Source organism: Piliocolobus tephrosceles, unplaced genomic scaffold (assembly GCF_002776525.5).
Source record: "Piliocolobus tephrosceles isolate RC106 unplaced genomic scaffold, ASM277652v3 unscaffolded_110, whole genome shotgun sequence".
Lineage (NCBI taxonomy): Eukaryota > Metazoa > Chordata > Mammalia > Primates > Cercopithecidae > Piliocolobus > Piliocolobus tephrosceles.
In genome coordinates this window covers 455,457-472,428 of record NW_022292088.1, presented here as the reverse complement: position 1 = coordinate 472,428, position 16,972 = coordinate 455,457, and the positions used below count along the sequence as shown (strand labels likewise).

At 43.6% G+C, this 16,972-nt stretch overlaps 1 protein-coding gene and 2 pseudogenes across 16 annotated transcripts in view; 2 read left to right on the top strand and 1 right to left on the bottom strand.

Moving 5' to 3' along the window:
* The first annotated feature begins 2,574 nt into the window (after nt 1-2,574).
* On the top strand, nt 2,575-3,694 carry LOC113219871 (annotated as a pseudogene).
* A 1,839-nt stretch (nt 3,695-5,533) lies between these two features.
* The window catches only part of LOC111529180 (transmembrane protein 62), a 44,966-nt gene continuing 33,527 nt past the window's right edge, over nt 5,534-16,972 (top strand). For 4 of the 16 annotated variants that reach the window (XM_023196076.1, XM_023196074.1, XM_023196071.1 and 1 more), the window contains exons 1-3: nt 5,534-5,997; nt 6,272-6,383; nt 7,513-7,650. In XM_023196076.1, coding sequence (XP_023051844.1) covers nt 7,648-7,650 — 3 coding nt within the window. In that variant the 5' untranslated portion in view covers nt 5,534-5,997; nt 6,272-6,383; nt 7,513-7,647. Of the gene's footprint in view, nt 5,998-6,271; nt 6,384-7,512; nt 7,651-10,581; nt 10,628-16,972 lie in introns of all 16 variants that reach the window. The other 12 variants (XM_023196077.1, XM_023196075.1, XM_023196073.1 and 9 more) reach the window with 5 other exon arrangements.
* Nucleotides 12,157-13,209, bottom strand: LOC113219870 (annotated as a pseudogene).

The following is a 16,972-nucleotide window of genomic DNA, read 5'->3' as shown; positions in this document are numbered from 1 at the left end:
ATTGTAAGACATGTGTGTTTGAACAATATGAAATCAGTGCACCTTGAAAAAGAACAGAATAACAGTGATTTTTTTAGGGAACAAGGGAAGACAACCATAAGGTCTGACTGCCTGAGGGGTCAGACAAAAAGAGCCATATTTTTCTTCTTGCAGATAGCCTATAAATGGACATGGAGAGATATCACTAAATTCTTTTCCTAGCAAGGAATATTAATATTAATATCCTGGGAAAGGAATACATTCCTGGGGGGAAGTCTATAAACGGCTGCTCTGGGACTGTCTTATGCAGTTGAGATAAGGACTGAGATACGCCCTAGTCTCCTGCAGTACCCTCAGGCTTACTACGGTGGGGAAAAACTGCCCTGGTAAATTTGTGATCAGACCAGTTCTCTGCTCTTGAACCCTGTTGTCTGTTATTTAAGATGTTTATCAAGACAATATGCGCACTGCCGAGCATAGACCCTTATCAGTAGTTCTGCTTTTCCCCTTTGCCTTGTGATCTTTGTTGGACCCTCAGTAGTAGTTCTGCTTTTTGCCCTTTGAAGCCTGTGATCTTTGTACCTACTCCCTGTTCTTACACACCTCCCCTTTTGAAACCCTTAATAAAAATCTTGCTGGTTTGAGGCTCAGGTGAGCATCACAGTCCTACTGATATGTGATGTCACCCCCGGCGGCTCAGCTATAAAATTCCTCTCTTTGTACTCTTTTTCTTTATTTCTCAGCCAGCCAACATTTATGGAAAATAGAAAAAACCTACGTTGAAATATTGGGGGCGGGTTCCCCCAATACTCTAAGGTCTCTGCAAATGCATTTTATGTATGCCACATTGCTTGGGTTTTAAATTAGATCATCTCAGTCATGTCTCCCAAATTTGGTTTTAAAATATCCTTCCACGTGTTTTCTAGTGGTGTAGTATTAGATAAAACCAAACTCAAAATTTTATTTTATTGATATGGGTAACGCTCTCCATTCATACATTATAGCCCTGGTCCTTCAGTCACTATGTTCCACATTTTGGCATTATTTTAAAAAAAAACTCTTATTTTCTTCCGTTGAATATCCAATCAGGTGCCATGTTGTATAGTTTTTATTTTTAAAATTGTTGTTACATCTGACCACTCCTTTCTAATCTCAAGGTCGTATTCTCCCATCTTTCTTCTTCAGGTCTTTGTAATTACCCCACTACCTGGATTATGGCGATCTCCCTCCAACAGGATACTCTCTCACACCTACCCTCTAGAGAGTCAGTTCTCTATGCTGTTGCCAGATCCATGTTGCCAAAGCAGAACTCTGTTGTCTTCACTCTTGGCATTTAGAGGTCTTCCTCAATGTGCCTCAAGCCAAAGGTCTGGTCTAATTACCATTATTCCTCTTGGCATAGGCTGGCAAACTGAAACATTCACTGTCCCTGCAACATGCCCTGCATTTTCTCATCTTAATGCTTTGGTTCGTGTTGTTAGGAAAGTGCTTTTACCCACCCCAACCTCAATCTCTGCCAGTCAAGAAATATTACCCATCCTTTATATGCAGCATCCATAATTAAACTTTTCTTGATTCTTTCCAAAGATGTACTCTCTGCTAGTTTTTTGTTGTTGTTGTTGTTGTTGTTGTTGTTTGAGATGGAATCTCGCTCTGTCACCCAGGCTGGAGTGCAGTGGCCCGATCTTGGCTCACTGCAACCTCCGCCTCCCAGGTTCAAGCGACTCTCCTGCATCAGCCTCCCAAGTAGCTAGGACTACAGATACGTGCCACCATGCCTGGCTAATTTTTTGTAGTTTTAGTAGAGATGGGCTTTCACCATGTTAGCCAGGATGGTCTCAATCTCCTGACCTCGTGATCTGCCCGCCTCGGCCTCCCAGTGGTGGGATTACAGGCGTGAGCCACCGTGCCCAGCTTCTCTCTCCTAGTTTTAACCTTCCCCCTGCCTTTTATATCTGGTCATCTCTTGTGGCAAAAAGCGTATTCTTCGCATATTAAACTTATGTATGTATGTCTCTCTCTTACATAAACTCCTTAGATAATGAACCATAGCTCTTTGCCTACTTACTTTTATGTTTCTTTATGTTTTCTGCTTAGATCAATGTATTGTCTTCCAAAGGTACTCAACATTTAATTGAAAATTTTAAATTGAAAATTCAATTTAATTGAAATTGGCATAAATCCAATACTGACAATATATCCCAAGGAAAAAACTCAAAGGGAGTTTCTTTTTTAAGAGCACTATTAGTGTAAAAATATTTACTCAGCCAGGTGCAGTGACTCATGCCTGTAATCCCAGCACTTTTGGGAGGCCAAGGCGGGCCGATCACGAGGTCAGGAGATTAAGACCATCCTGGCTAACACAGTGAAATCCTGTCTCTATTAAAAATACAAAAAATTAGCCAGGCATGATGGTGAGTGCCTGTAGTCCCAGCTGCTGGGGGAGGCTGAGACAGGAGAATGGCGTGAACCTGGGAGGCGGAGCTTGCAGTGAGCCGAGATCGCGCCACTGCACTCCAGCCTAGGCGGTAGAGAGAGACTCCATCCCCCCCAAAAAATACATATCTTTACTCAGAACAGGCAGAAGCGGATAAGATGGCGGCAGCAGCTGTACAGGGTGGGAGAAGCGGTGGTAGTGGAGGCAGTAGTGGGGCTGGCGTGGTTCCCGGTGTGGGACAGGCAGTGGCCATAGCGGCTTGTTGGATAAGTGGAAGATAGATGATAAGCCTGTACAAATTGACAAGTGCGATGGATTAGCTGTGAAAAACTCTTTGGATGATTCTGCCAAAAAGTTACTTCTGGAAAAATACAAATATGTGGAGAATTTTGGTCTAATTGATGGTCGCCTCACCATCTGTACAATCTCCTGTTTCTTTGCCATAGTGGCTTTGATTTGGGATTACATGTACCCCTTTCCAGAGTCCAAACCCGTTTTCGTTTTGTGAGTCATATCCTATTTTGTGATGATCTGGATTCTGACCATTTATACCTCATATAAGGAGAGGAGCATCTTTGTCGTGACCCACAGGAAAAATCCTACAGGAATGGATCCTGATGATATTTGGCAACTGTCCTCCAGTCTTTAAAGGTTTGATGACAAATACACCTTGAAGCTGACCTTCACCAGTGGGAGAACAAAGCAGCAGCAGGAAGTCGAGTTTACCAAGTCCCCATTGCTAAGTTTGTCATGCATGTCCATGTGAAGAGACCACCAAACAGGCTTTGTGTGAGCAACAAAGCTGTTTATTTCACCTGGGTGCAGGCGGGCTGAGTCTGAAAAGAGAGTCAGCAAAGGTTGGTGGGATTATCATTAGTTCTTATAGGTTTTGGGATAGGCAGTGGAGTTAGGAGCAATGTTTTGCAGGCAGGGGGTGGATCTCACAAAGTACATTCTCAAGGGTGCGCAGAATTACAAAGAACCTTCTTAAGGGTAGGGGAGATTACAAAGTATATTGATCAGTTAGGGTGGGGCAGAAACAAATCACAATGGTGTAGTTTCATCAGTTAAAGCTATTTTCCCTTCTTTTGTGGATCTTCAGTTGCTTCAGGCCATCTGGATGTATACGTGCAGGTCACAGGGCATATGATGGCTTAGCTTGGGCTCAGAGGCCTGACAAAGTTTTTTGACCACAGTGGGACACTGGTCATGGATGTATATGATCCTGAAATATCCAAGCTCCATGACAGTCTCGCCATAGAAAGAAAAATAAAATAGCCAATTCTAAAAGTAGCCCTCTTTCTGCTGGATCTTGTTGAATTACTGGTTTGGGAGGTGGGGGAGATAAAAATAACTTAAAATGGATAAAGTAAAAAAAGTTAAAAAGTTCCTGTTTTTTTTTTTTTTTTTTGGAGACGGAGTCTCGCTCTGTCACCCAGGCTGGAGTGCAGTGGCCAGATCTCAGCTCACTGCAAGCTCCGCCTCCTGGGTTTACGCCATTCTCCTGCCTCAATCTCGCGAGTAGCTGGGACTACAGGCGCCCCCCCACTACCTCGCCCGGCTAGTTTTTTGTATTTTTTAGTAGAGACCGGGTTTCACCGGGTTAGCCAGGATGGTCTCTCTCCTGACCTCGTGATCCGCCCGTCTTGGCCTCCCAAAGTGCTGGGATTACAGGCTTGAGCCACTGCGCCCGGCCAAAAGGGTTCCTGTTTTATCCCGAAATTTTAGTCTATTCTAGATAAATAGGATTTTCTGACACAGATATGAGAAGTTGTAGCTCTGATGTCTAGCTGTAGCCTCCTTGGTCTGCTGATTGCATTATTTTAATTTGCTTTTCTGGGAAAGCAGTTTTGCTAACAGCTGTACAGACTTTTTCCTTTGTACCTAGCATAACTTTATATAGTATAGTTTTGGGCAATGTAGCATTTTAAGACTCAATTTAAAAATTATATTCATCTGTTGCTGACTTTGTTAATTCCTATTTCCACATGTGTTTCCTTGAAGAATTCAGTATACGACTTCTCGTGTGTGATAGCTTTCCTTCACACACTATTTTTTGTGGGTGTGTATATATCTGATTTGGGCAGAATTTAAAATACACATAGCTTTTTAATTTGTTTGAAATAGACCTTCTGCCTGTTACATTTTGTGCTCCTAACCAATAAAAGAAACCAATGACATTTTAGTTTTATATTGTATTTTCCACTAGTATATCCCTGTTGATTTGTTTGTGCCTTTTATTAACCGCCATTTTCTAAAATTATTTAAGTGAAAGGAAGGCAGATGTGAAAATAAATTACTCAGAACACCAATATATAATAAACAATTTAAAAATCAACAATAAGGGAGTGGTCAGATAAGTTAAGGTAGGGCTGAATCTAATTCTCCTGGGCCTGGCCCATAGGAAGTATTTAATATTTATTAAATGAATAGTATACCACCATGTTGCAATATTAGTTAATCAGGTGCATGTGAAATCAGGTTAAGGGAAAAATAACTTTCACAAAACAGAGGAATTAACATCTATAGAAAACCTATGCTGCCGAGCGCGGTGGTCCCAGCACTTTGGGAGGCGGAGGTGGGATGATCGCTTGAACCCAGGAGTTCCGAGGCCAGCTTGGGCAACACAGGGAGACCCCAGTCTCTACAAAAACTATATTTAAAAAATTAGCTGGGCGTGATGGTGCGAACCTGTAGTTCCAGCTACTTGAGGCCAGGGAGGTCAAGGCCGCAGTGAGCCATGATCGCTCCACTGCATTCCTGCCTGGGGGACAGAGTGAGATCATGTCTGAGAAGTGAAGGAAAGGGGAGCGGTAGCGGGAAGGGGAAGGGAAAGAAAAGAAAACCTATGGAGGCACGTTAATAATCAGAAGGGGCCAGAGGAAGCCACCTGACACATTTGTGAGAGAATGTAAAAGGCGTCCTCATACATTCTCACTTTGATACAACAACCCTGCAAAGTGCACACGGAAGGTGTTATTAACTCTGTTTTACAGGTAAGGAGATCGACCCACTGAGGTCAGGAGTGAATGACCAAGGCGGAGCCAGGACTCTAGCCCTGGCCTCCTGGCCACTGGTCCCGGTCTCCTTGCCCGCCACCACTCGGCCACCGTCACTGGTGTTCACAGTTTCGGTTCCCTTTTCTTTGATCGCATTACTTACGCAAAATGAGCCCAGACACTTGCGCTGCCAGAGAGGCACAGATGCCGGCAGGCGGCTGACCGGCGCAGCACCCTAGGCCCGGTGTCTGGCTCCAGCCCCGCCCGCTCCGGCCCCGCATCCGGCTCTGGCCCCGCAACAAGAGAGTCCGGAAGTGCAGGCAAAGCGGCTCCCGGGAGCGCCGCGCGGTCCCGCGCGGGATCAGCGAGGGCAGCTCCCCGGCGGACTGGCGGGCGGGCGGCATGGCTGCAGTGCTGGCTCTCAGGGTGGTCGCGGGGTTGGCGGCCGCAGCGCTGGTGGCCATGCTCTTGGATCACTACGGCCTGGCGGGCCAACCCTCGCCGCTGCCGCACCCCGCGCCCCCCAGGAGGCCGCACCCCGCGCCAGGTCCAGGAGACAGCAACATCTTCTGGGGCCTGCAGGTGAAGCGGCGGGAAGCCGGGCAGGGAGGCGGGTGCAGAGCGGGCACCGTGCGGTGAGACCCTGGCGGGTGTTGGGCCCCACGCTCCAGGCTGTGGGCCTCACTCAGGGTGTAACTCGAGGCTCTGTCTAGTGCTGGCCCTGTCCTTACCTGGGGGGTTCGTTATGCACTGCCTCTTTGTCTTTTCCTTCTGTCCGAGAGAGCCGCTGAGCCGCGGCTCCCCATGCTGCCTCTTCCCGGCTCAGATCTCTCTGTTCAATACCTGTTTTCGGCAGATATCCGACATTCACCTGAGCAGGTTTCGAGATCCAGGCAGAGCGGTAGACTTAGAGAAATTCTGTTCTGAAACTATTGACATCATTCAACCAGCTCTCGTCCTAGCAACAGGTAGGGAGGCTTGCCGTGCTGTGGTGGTGTTCTGTGGTCTGGATGGTAGAACTTTGGCCAGGGCTGCGGCTTTTCACTTTGGGGATGTTGGGAGCAGTATAGCCACAGCCCCAGATAAGCCCTGTGATGTGGAAGAGGTTGGACATTCTAACCCCTTTGCCTATGGCTAACTGAATGAGTCAAGATCCAGGCAAAATGATTTGACGTAGCAAGGTTTTGTCAAAGCAGTAGAAGCAAGGCTCTTGGTTCTCATGTCAGTCTGTTGTCTCATATATTTGTATCTGGTTTTTGTTCTTGTTGTTATAGTTGTGGTTGTGAGAATTAGGGAAAAGCCTGTAACCACGAATCAGAAGTTCTCTTCTTTTGCTCACTTTTCAATTTTCTTTATATTATTAATCTTATATTTTCAGTTGTTTGAGGCTTCCGGTGACCCAGGGCACTTTTTCTTCATCCTTTAATAGTTTTATGACTTGAGTTTTCTAGACTCTTCAAACCCTTTATTTGCTTCCAAACTGTAGTGGGGAGAAGAAGCTAAAGGAGCATCTATCTGTCTTGCTTACTGGGGAATTCATCACCCATCCACCTTATTGAAGTATCTCTGCTGACATGAAAGGGTATCAGTTCTCATTTAATGGATGAACCCCCATAAAAAGTGTTCTGTTTAGTTCCCTATAAATTTTGGTATTTTGTTGTCCAATTGCACCTGCCACATTGCTTCTTGCTATAAAAATAATATTTGGTCAAGTCACATATTCTGATTTTGTGGTTTGGAAAACATGGTTGCCGTAGATATTAGGCACCCACTCAGAGTATTGGAATTTCTTATAAAAACATTTTCATTTTATCAGAGTCTACTGATGCATTTTGTACTGTTCTCTTTAACGATTTTTTCCACAACCCATTTCGAATATCACACAGGCATTTGCTAACCTATAAGAAACAAAGCCGTTGCTGAGAAAATCTTGTTAGTTTAGATGGCTTGATTGGACATTGGTGGTCTCATGAGCAGTTTTGCTTATACACGTCGAGTACTTTAAGTATCGTCGTTCCTTCAGTGTACATATCTGAAAAAATGGAACCCCTAGGAGTTTGTTTTGCATTGTGATTCAATTCTTGTGTAAACCTACAGGAGACCTGACAGATGCCAAAACAAAGGAACAGTTGGGATCCAGGCAGCATGAGATAGAATGGCAAACCTACCAGGGTATTCTGAAGAAGACAAGAGTCATGGAAAAAACCAAGTGGTTGGATATCAAAGGAAATCATGGTGAGAGCCAAGAGCCAGATATAATAAAGACTAGAGTTTTTTTTCCCCTTCAGGAACCTAGATTTTCCAACTTAGATTGTAAAATTATAAAATGGGACATTATAACATAGGTTTACATATACTAAAGGTCACAACTCTGAAATACAACTATATAATGTGGTTTTAAAACTTCAGATGTCATTGTTAGCCTTTGAAATGACAATTGGTATGGTCCTTTTTTTGTGACATATGCTGCTTTTTTTTTTTTTTATTACTATACTTTAAGTTCTGGGATACATGTGCAGAACGTGCAGGTTTGTTACATAGGTATACATGTGCCATGGTGGTTTGCTGCATCCATCAACCTTTCATCTACATTAGGTATTTCTCCTAATACTATCCCTCCCCCTGCCCCCCACCCCCAAGTCCTTTCTTCTTTACATGGAAGAAACATGAGTTTTAGCAAAACTCATGCAGACAGATGTTTTAATAAATATACATTTTGCTAAGTGAAAGAAGCCAAACCCGTAAGTCTGCATACTGTATGATTTCATTTATATGACATTCAGGAAAAGGCAAAACAATAGACAGAGAACAGATTGTAGTTACCAGAGGATAAGGATTGGGAGACAGATTAACTGCAAACAGGCATCATGGAGAATTTTTGGTGGTGACGGAACTAGTCTGTATTTTGGTTGTTGTGGTGGACTTCAGGTTCGTTATGTATTTGTCAAAATCCATAGAACTGTAAGTCACAGAAAAGAATGAATTTTCCTGTGTGCAAAGTTAAAAAACTTTGCTTTTTATTTTTTCTTTTTAAAATTTACTATGACTATTCTTATTATCATTATTTTGTGAGACAGAGTCTCACTCTGTCACCCAGGCTGGAGTACAGTAGTGCAATCTCAGTAGTGCAACCTTTGTCTCCTGAGTTCAAGCAATTCTCCTGCCTTAACCTCCTGAGTAGCTGGGATTACAGACAGGTACCATCCTTCCCAGTTAATTTTTTTTTTGGGGGGGGTATTTTTAGTAGAGGCGGAGTTTCACCACATTGGCCAGGCTGGTCTCGAACTCCTGACCTCAGATGATCTGCCTGCCTCAGCCTCCTAAAGTGGTGGGATTATAGGCGTGAGCCACCACACCCGCTTTATTATTATTTTTTTGACAGAGTCTTGCTCTGTCACTCAGCCTAGAGTGCAGTGGTGTGAGTATAGCTCACCGCAGCCTTGACCTGAGCTTAAATGATCCTCCCACCTCAGCACCCCCAAGTAGCTTGGACTACAAGCATGCATCACCACACCCAGCTAATTTTTGAAGGTTTTTTTTTTTTTTTTTTTTTTTTTTTTGTGGAGTTGGGATCTTGCTATGTTGCTCAGGCTGATCTCAAACTCCTGGGCTCAAGCGATCCTCCCACCTCATTCTCCCAAAGTGCTGGGATTACAGGTATGAGTCACTGCACCTAGCCTAAAAATTTTAAATTGCAAACAAATCTCCATAGGCATGAACAGGGAAATGAATAATCCTTTCCCTTTTTTAGATTATTGTTGTGTTGGTAAGGAAATGAACTCTTCTCTAAAAGAGTCCTGGTGGTAGTAGATTTGTTTGATTTATAAAGGTTGACTTTTTTATTAGCTAAGTACTTCATTTGTCTACTTTATTTGATCAGTAGATCAGGCATGAATCCACTTCTTGCTGGCTTTTAGAATCACAGGATTAAGACAAGAGCAACTACAGTTCAGTCTTATAATTTCAAACTTATTTATTCCGAATGGTATAGAATTCATAGTACCTGTTTTTCTCTAGTATACTGAGTGCCTTAAATAAGTTTCTAGATAATCTGAATTTTGTTAAGATATCAATATTTTAAAGTATCAATCTAATTGATTGACATTCTACCATTAAAAGTGTTATAGAAAGATGACAGAGGCTGCTACAGTCACGCTGTGGCTAGCTCAGTCTGTGCCAGCAGAGGCAGAGAGCTTGGGGAGGGCCAGTTGCCCCTGTTGGAGCCTCAGTTAAATCTGGATATCCCATTGTCCCAACCCTCCCACAGATGTGCACCAGGCTGTACTTTGGCTTAAGACTGCAGGTGGACATCTCCACTACCCGGGAATCATTGAGTGTGTAGACAGGACAGCCTCCATGGAAGGCTGGTCATACCAGAGTCTCGCCTTGGCATAGGCCTTGCCATTGAGGCAGCTCTACTGTCTGTGCTGGTCTGAGGGTGGGCTGCCTGTCATGGGGGCAGCCGTTTCCCAGGGGGTGCTCATAGGCTTCTTGCTGCTTTTGCTCTCTGTCATTCTCTGCCAGGCCTACCACTCTTGCTCTGCCAATATTGACTGTTTCTACAGATTTAGACCCAATTCCAGCCCTGGCTCCTATCCTGAAAAAGTACCACTGCCCAAGAAGCCTAGCCATGAAGGCAGCTACCTGCTGCAGCCCTGAAGGCCACTGGCTTAGCCTGGAGCTTGGGACCTAAGTCCATCCCACCCACATCCTGGAATCAAGATTCCAGGGTTTTAGCCAGCCTAGGGTCTAGAACTTGGAGCCCAGCCTGCTTGGATTGGACCCAGCAACCCAGAGTCTAGCCATACTGGTTCTAAAAGAGGCTCAGTGGCCCTAGAGAGATGTACCACGGTGGGAGTTCATGAGTTGGTGGTAGGGCCAGGGCCATCTGGACTGTGTTCTGAGTCTACCCTTTCCCCAGGCTAAACATTTCTAGTTTGGGGAAGCAAACTGAAACCCATGGCAATAATGGGAGGTTGTCTAGGATAGGCCGCTCTCCTAGTCCTCCCGCTATTTACTGAATAATAAATGGAATGGCTCTACCCTGGGGGTGTGTGTGGGGGAATTGTTATAGAAAGAATTATTTTCCCTTAGTCATTAAAGAAAATGTTTGTATTCTTTTTTTAATGTGGATGAATGTTTGCTTTTTTTTTTTTTTTTAATTAGATGCATTCAATATTCCAAGTCTGGACAGCGTCAAGAATTATTACAGGTACTGTAATAAACAGAAGACAGACCACTGTGTAGAGTCAGTGTTATAAGGAGGGTGTGGTCAATTCAATGAATGAGAGAAAACTTAAAAAAAATTTTAAGAGGCAGGAGTCTAACTATTTTGCCCAGGCTAACCCTGAACTCCTGAACTGAAACGATCCTCCTGCCTCAGACTCCTGTGTAGCTGGGGCTGCAGGCACATGCTACTGTGCCTAGCTGAAAACATTTTTTAACAGAAAAAATTTTTCTATAAAGAATCTCTGGTAATTAAAAAAATGAGCCTTTTTGTCTTCTTGTGACAGATGCATTTCTTTTTGTTTAGACTTTTTCTTTTCTTTAATTCTTTCTGTTTCATATACAGGCATACCTCGTTTTATTGTGCTTCGCCTTATTGCACTTTGCAGATGTTGCATTTTTTACCAAATGAAAGTTTGTGGCAAGCCTGCCTTGAGCAAGTCTATGGGAGCCATTTTTCCAACAGCACATGCTCACTTCGTGTCTCTGTGTCTCATTTTGGTAATTCTCACAATATTTCAGACTTTTTCATTGTATGTGTTATGGTGATCTGCGATCAGTGACCTTTGATGTTACTATTGTAATTGTTTTGGGGTGCTACAAACCTTGCCCATATAAGTCCAGGAACTTAATCAATAAATGCTGTATGTGTTCTCAGTCCTCCACCAACCCGCTGTTCTCCTATCTCTCTCCCTCGCCTCTGGCCTCCCTATTCCCTGAGAGACAACAATATTAAAATTAGGCCAGTCAATAACCCTATAATGGCCTCTAAGTGTTCAAGTGAAAGGAAGGGCCCAACATCTCTCACTTTAAATCAAAAGGTAGAAATGATGAAGCTTGGTGAGAAAGGCTGTTGAAAGGCTATCAGGTAGGCTGAAAGCTAGGCCTCTTGAGCTGGAGCAGTGAGCCAACTTGTGAATGCAAAGGAAAAGTTCTTGAAGGAAATGGAAAGTGCTGCTCCAGTGAACAGATGAATGATTAGAAAGTCAAACAGTCCTACTGCTGATGTGGAGAAAGTTTTAGTGTTCTGGATAGACGATCAAAGCATCTACAGCATTCACTTAAGCCAAAGCCTAATCCAGAGCAAGATGCTAACTCCCTTCAATTCTGTGAAGACAGAGAGGTAAGGAAGCTGCAAAAGAAAAGTTGGAAGCTGGCGGAGGTTGCTTCATGAGGTCTGAGGAGAGAAGTTGACTTTATAACATAAATATGCAGTGTGACGCAGCAAGTGCTGATTGGAGAAGCTGCAGCAAGTGACCCAGAGGATCTAGCTAAGATAATTGATGAAAGTGGCTGCACTAAACAACAGATTTTCCGTGTAAGTGAAACAGCCTTCTTTTGGAAGAAAATGCCATCTAGGACTTTCATAGCTAGAGAAGTCAATCCCTGGCTTCAAAGGACAGGCTGACTGTTGCTAGGGCTCCATGCAGTTGATGACTTTTTTTTTTTTTTTTAGAAAGTTACACAATAATTTATTTATTGAGGGCCTCCTCTCCCCAGCCTTGCAGTCTCTAGGTCACTTTTCCGCTTGTAGATGTTGCACGTCAGCCCTAGAAAGATGACTGGGGGCAGGGGCACTGCGTACTGTTCAGTGAGACTCATAATGTGGCTGTAACTGTCTTCCTATTATTGCAAGAACACGGCCAGCAGATCCAGCTCCTCATACAGTCTTCACCAGGGCCACCTTCTTGGCCTCCTTCTGCCTGTAATTCTCCTTCAGGATCTGGTACTGTTCTGGAGTGGCCCGTTGCAGACACTGAACCACCAGCCAGCTGCATTTGTTGTCCTGTTTGTCAGTGCCAACTTTGCCGGTCACACTGGGGTCCCCAAAAGAGGTCAAGGTAATCATCCTGAATCTGAAAGAACTCTCCCTCTCCCATCTCCAGCAGGATCTTCTTGGCATTGGTGTGCTCCTTCTCACCATCAGTGCCTGCCATGTACATGGCTGCAGCTACAGGAAGGTAGAAGGAGTAGAAAGCTGCCTTGTACTTGACACTGGATTTGTACCTCTTTTTAGTGAATTTGCCAAGATCCGCATTGCCCTGGGTGGCTGCCCAATCTTAGTCTGATAGAAACTCTGTAGGAAGAGCTGGATCAGGTTCAGGTAATAGGGCTGCTCCCTGCAATAGAGCTTCAGCAGGTGGTACATACATGCTTCCCTTCCAGAAGCATAGCATCATTGATGGCATCCAAACCCACGCCGGGCTTCTGATACCAGCAGATCTATCCCTGGCTGGTGAGGGATGAAGCCGTGATGTCATCTGCCACCAGGAAGAAAGCTTGCAGCAGTTCCACGCACCAGCCCACAGTCAGGGCCCGCTGGAGACTCTCAGCATCCTGTTTCCTCAGCTCCACCAGCTCCAAGAATACTACTAGCACCGTCAAAGCCCAGTGTTACTTGCCTCCAATGGCATTGTACTACAGGACCTCCTTGAGCTGGGTGATAGCATCTCCTGTCTCTGGGTGCCCCATCTCATCCTCAGTCAGCACCCTAACAATCTGGGAGAAGCACTGAACGAAATCCTGCTTTTCTTGGACAGAAATGTCTGATTTCTAGTCTCCATTCATTCTGAGGGAGGAGCAAAGGGCTCTGTTCTTGGATGTGGGTTCCTGCTCCATAGCTGATGACTTTAAGTGGAGCCAATGCCTATTTACCATTCTGAAAATCCTTGGGTGCTTCAGCATTATGCTAAATCTACTCTGCCTATGTTCCATATATGGAACAACAAAGCCTGGATAATAATAGCACATCTGTTTACAGCATGGTTTACTGAATATTTGAAGTCCACTGTTGAGAACTACTGCTCAGAAAAAGATATTCCTTTCAAAGTATCAATGATCATTGACAATGCACCTGGTCACCCAAGAGCTCTGAGGAAGTTGTACAAGGAGATGAATGTTACTTTCATGCCTGCTAGCATAGTATTCATCCTGTAGCCAATGGATCAAGAAGTAATTTCAACTTTCAACTCTTACTATTTAAGAAACACATTTCATAAGACTATAGCTGCCTTAGATTATGATTCTTCTTCTGATGGATGTGGGCAGTGGATTGAAAAATTTATGGAAAGGATTCACCATTCTAGATGCCATTAAGAACAGTTGCAGTTAATTGGAGGAGGTTAAAATAACATGAACAGGAGTTTGGAAGAAGTTGATTCTAACCCTCATGGATAATTTTGAGGGGTTCAAGACTTCAGTGGAGGAAGTAACTGCAAATGTGGAAATAGCAGAAGAACTAGGATTAGAAGTGGAGCCTGAAGAAGTGACTAAATTGCTGCAATCTTAGGATAAAATTTGAACAGATGGCAAGTTGCTTCTTATGGATGAGCAGAAACAGTGGTTTCTTGAGAAGGAAACTACTCCTGGTAACTATGGTGTGAACATTTTTGAAATGACAACAAAGGATTTAGAATTATACATAAATTTAGTTGATAAAGCAATGACAGTGTTGGAGAGGATTGGACTTCTTTGGGTAATATGCTATCAAGCAGCATTGCATGCTACAGAGAAATTCTTGTGAAAGGAAAAGTCAATTGATGTAGCCAACTTCATGGTTATCTTATTTTAAGAAATTACCCCAGCCACCCCAACCACCACCCTGATCAGACAGCATTCACCAGCATCAAAACAGGACCCTCTATCAGTAAAAAGATTTGACTCACTGAAGGCCCAGGTGATCATCAGCATTTTTAGCAGTAAAGTTTTTTTTTTTTTCCCCCCGAGACAGGGTCTCACTCTGTCACCCAGGCTGGAGTGCAATAGCGCGATCTCAGCTCACTGCAACCACCACCTCCCAGGCTCAAAGTGATCCTCCCACCTCAGCCTCTCGGGTAGTTGGGACCACAGACAGGAGCCACCATTCCTGGCTAATTATTGTAATTTTTTATAGAGACAGGGTTTCGATGTGTTGCCCAGGCTAGTCTCGAACCCCTGGGCTCAAGTGATCCACTCACCTCAACCTCCCAAAGTGCTAGGAGAACAGGCATGAGCCACCATGCCCAGTCAGTAGAAGTATTTATAAATTAAGGTATGTGCATTGTTTTGTTAGGCATGAAGCAGTTGTACACTTAATAGACTATAGTATGGTGTAAACATAACAGTTTTTTTTTTTTTTTTTGAGACAGGATCTTGCTCTGTTGCCCAGGCTGGAGTGTAGTGGCACCATCTTGGCTCACTGCAACCTCCATCTCCCTGGTTCAAGCGAGTCTCCTGACTCAGCCTCCTGAGTAGCTGGGACTACAGGCATGTGCCACCATGCCTGGCTAATTTTTGTATTTTTAGTAGAGACAGGGTTTTGCCATGTTGGCCAGGCTGGTCTCAAACTCCTGACCTGAAGTGATCTGCCTGCCTCGGCCTTCAGAAGTGCTGGGATAACAGGCATAAGCCACTGCACCCGGCCGTAAACATAACTTTCATACACACTGGGAAACCAAAAATTCATGTGACTCGCTTTTTTGCAATATTTGCTTTATTGTGGTGGTCAGGAACCACAATATCTCTGAAGTATGCATGTAGTTTAATGCTTTGTTTTGGCTAATGGTACTTTTAATATTCCATATGGGCTTAAACAATTTTTTAAGTCATTGATACATAGGAGAAGTCATTTATATCAGAGCTTGTCAGCCACACTACTGAGGTCACTGGGTTTTCAGAATCCTGAGATACTGATTGTCCTGGCCTCTGGTGGCTGGAGAGCCCAGTTAGTCATTTGGCTGCTTTATCTTTTCATCCTGTGTCATATAAATATTAAAATAATCTTTATTTGTCGTGAATGTGAAAAGGCAAGGGATCTCTGAATTAGAAACCAATTCTCTAGTTTCATTATGTTTAGATTCCTCTTTTGGTTGCAGTTCACTTTTCAGCCTCACGATATTCAGTAGCTTTGTTCTGCATTGTCAATCAATCATGTAGCAAATATTTATTGAGAGTCCATCCCTAGCTGGATAGTGTGAGAGATACATGAGCTAATGTTATAAATTTGGCTTTTGCCTTCAAGGAACTGATAGTGTAGTTAAGGGACATCAGAATTATTTAGGAAACAATTAGAAAAGAACATGAAGGAATGGCTGATGAAATGCTAGATTATTTGGTACACATGATAATCACTGTGAGAAATCAGAAAAGCGTGGGGTGGACATAGAGAAGACTTTATAAAAGAAGCACAAAGTGTGTCCAGTCTTAAAAAATGAGTAGCATTTGAAGAACTAAGACATGCCAAGGAGGATATTTTAGGCAAAAGGATAGGTCTGAATAGATCTTTAAAAGCTACGCACTGGGAAACCAAAAACTGAACTTTGCTGGGGCAGTAAGGAAACTGGTATCACCAGAATTAACATTCATACTGAGGACTGGTATGACACTGGATAGGTAGCTTAGGGCTAATTTATGGAGGTCTTAAGTAACAAGCATAGAAGTTGAGATGTGATGGGTAATAGTTGATAATTCAGCATAGGTTCTTAAGGAGGCAAGTAACATAATTAAAATAGTGTTTTATAAAGGGCAATCCTACAATAAAAAAGGAAAAAGATGGGGTAAAAAGGAAGAAAGATATTGGAGTTATGTGGACTAAATAGGAGGATCCTGCAATAGTCCAGTCATGATACGAAGAGACATACCCGTCTGAACTAAGTTCCTGGATATGGAGATGGTGACATCAATTTGAGGATGATAGGTCAAAAAGCACTGGTTAACTGAGTTTATATAATTAGAGTCACCACACATTAGAAGAGGAGGTTGTTCTCTTTTGTTAATGTGAGAAAGGAAAAGGACAGAGATGAAAATCTTTCACGGATGTTAACTGTTTGTATCTTTGATGGTGACTATGGGCAGTTAGGAGACATTCAAAAATAATTAACAGAAACTGGGGCTGAGTAGTTATTTGGAAAGTAAAGTGAATAGTCACTTTAAAGTTTCTTACCTTTGTATTTTTGTTTTTAGCCACCTAAACTTTATCTGAATTTAATAAATGGCATTTTACTAAAAATGTAAATATTACAGAAATATCAATCTGAGGGAAAAAAATGAAAGTTAAATCTTGATCTTAAAAATGTCCCAGAGGCCGGGCGCGGTGGCTCAAGCCTGTAATCCCAGCACTTTGGGAGGCCGAGACGGGCGGATCACAAGGTCAGGAGATCGAGACCATCCTGGCTAACACGGTGAAACCCCGTCTCTACTAAAAAAATACAAAAAATTAGCCGGGCGTGTTGGCGGGCGCCTGTAGTCCCAGCTACTCGGGAGGCTGAGGCAGGAGAATGGCGTGAACCCAGGAGGTGGAGCTTGCAGTGAGCTGAGATCCGGCCACTGCACTCCAGCCTGGGCGACAGAGCGA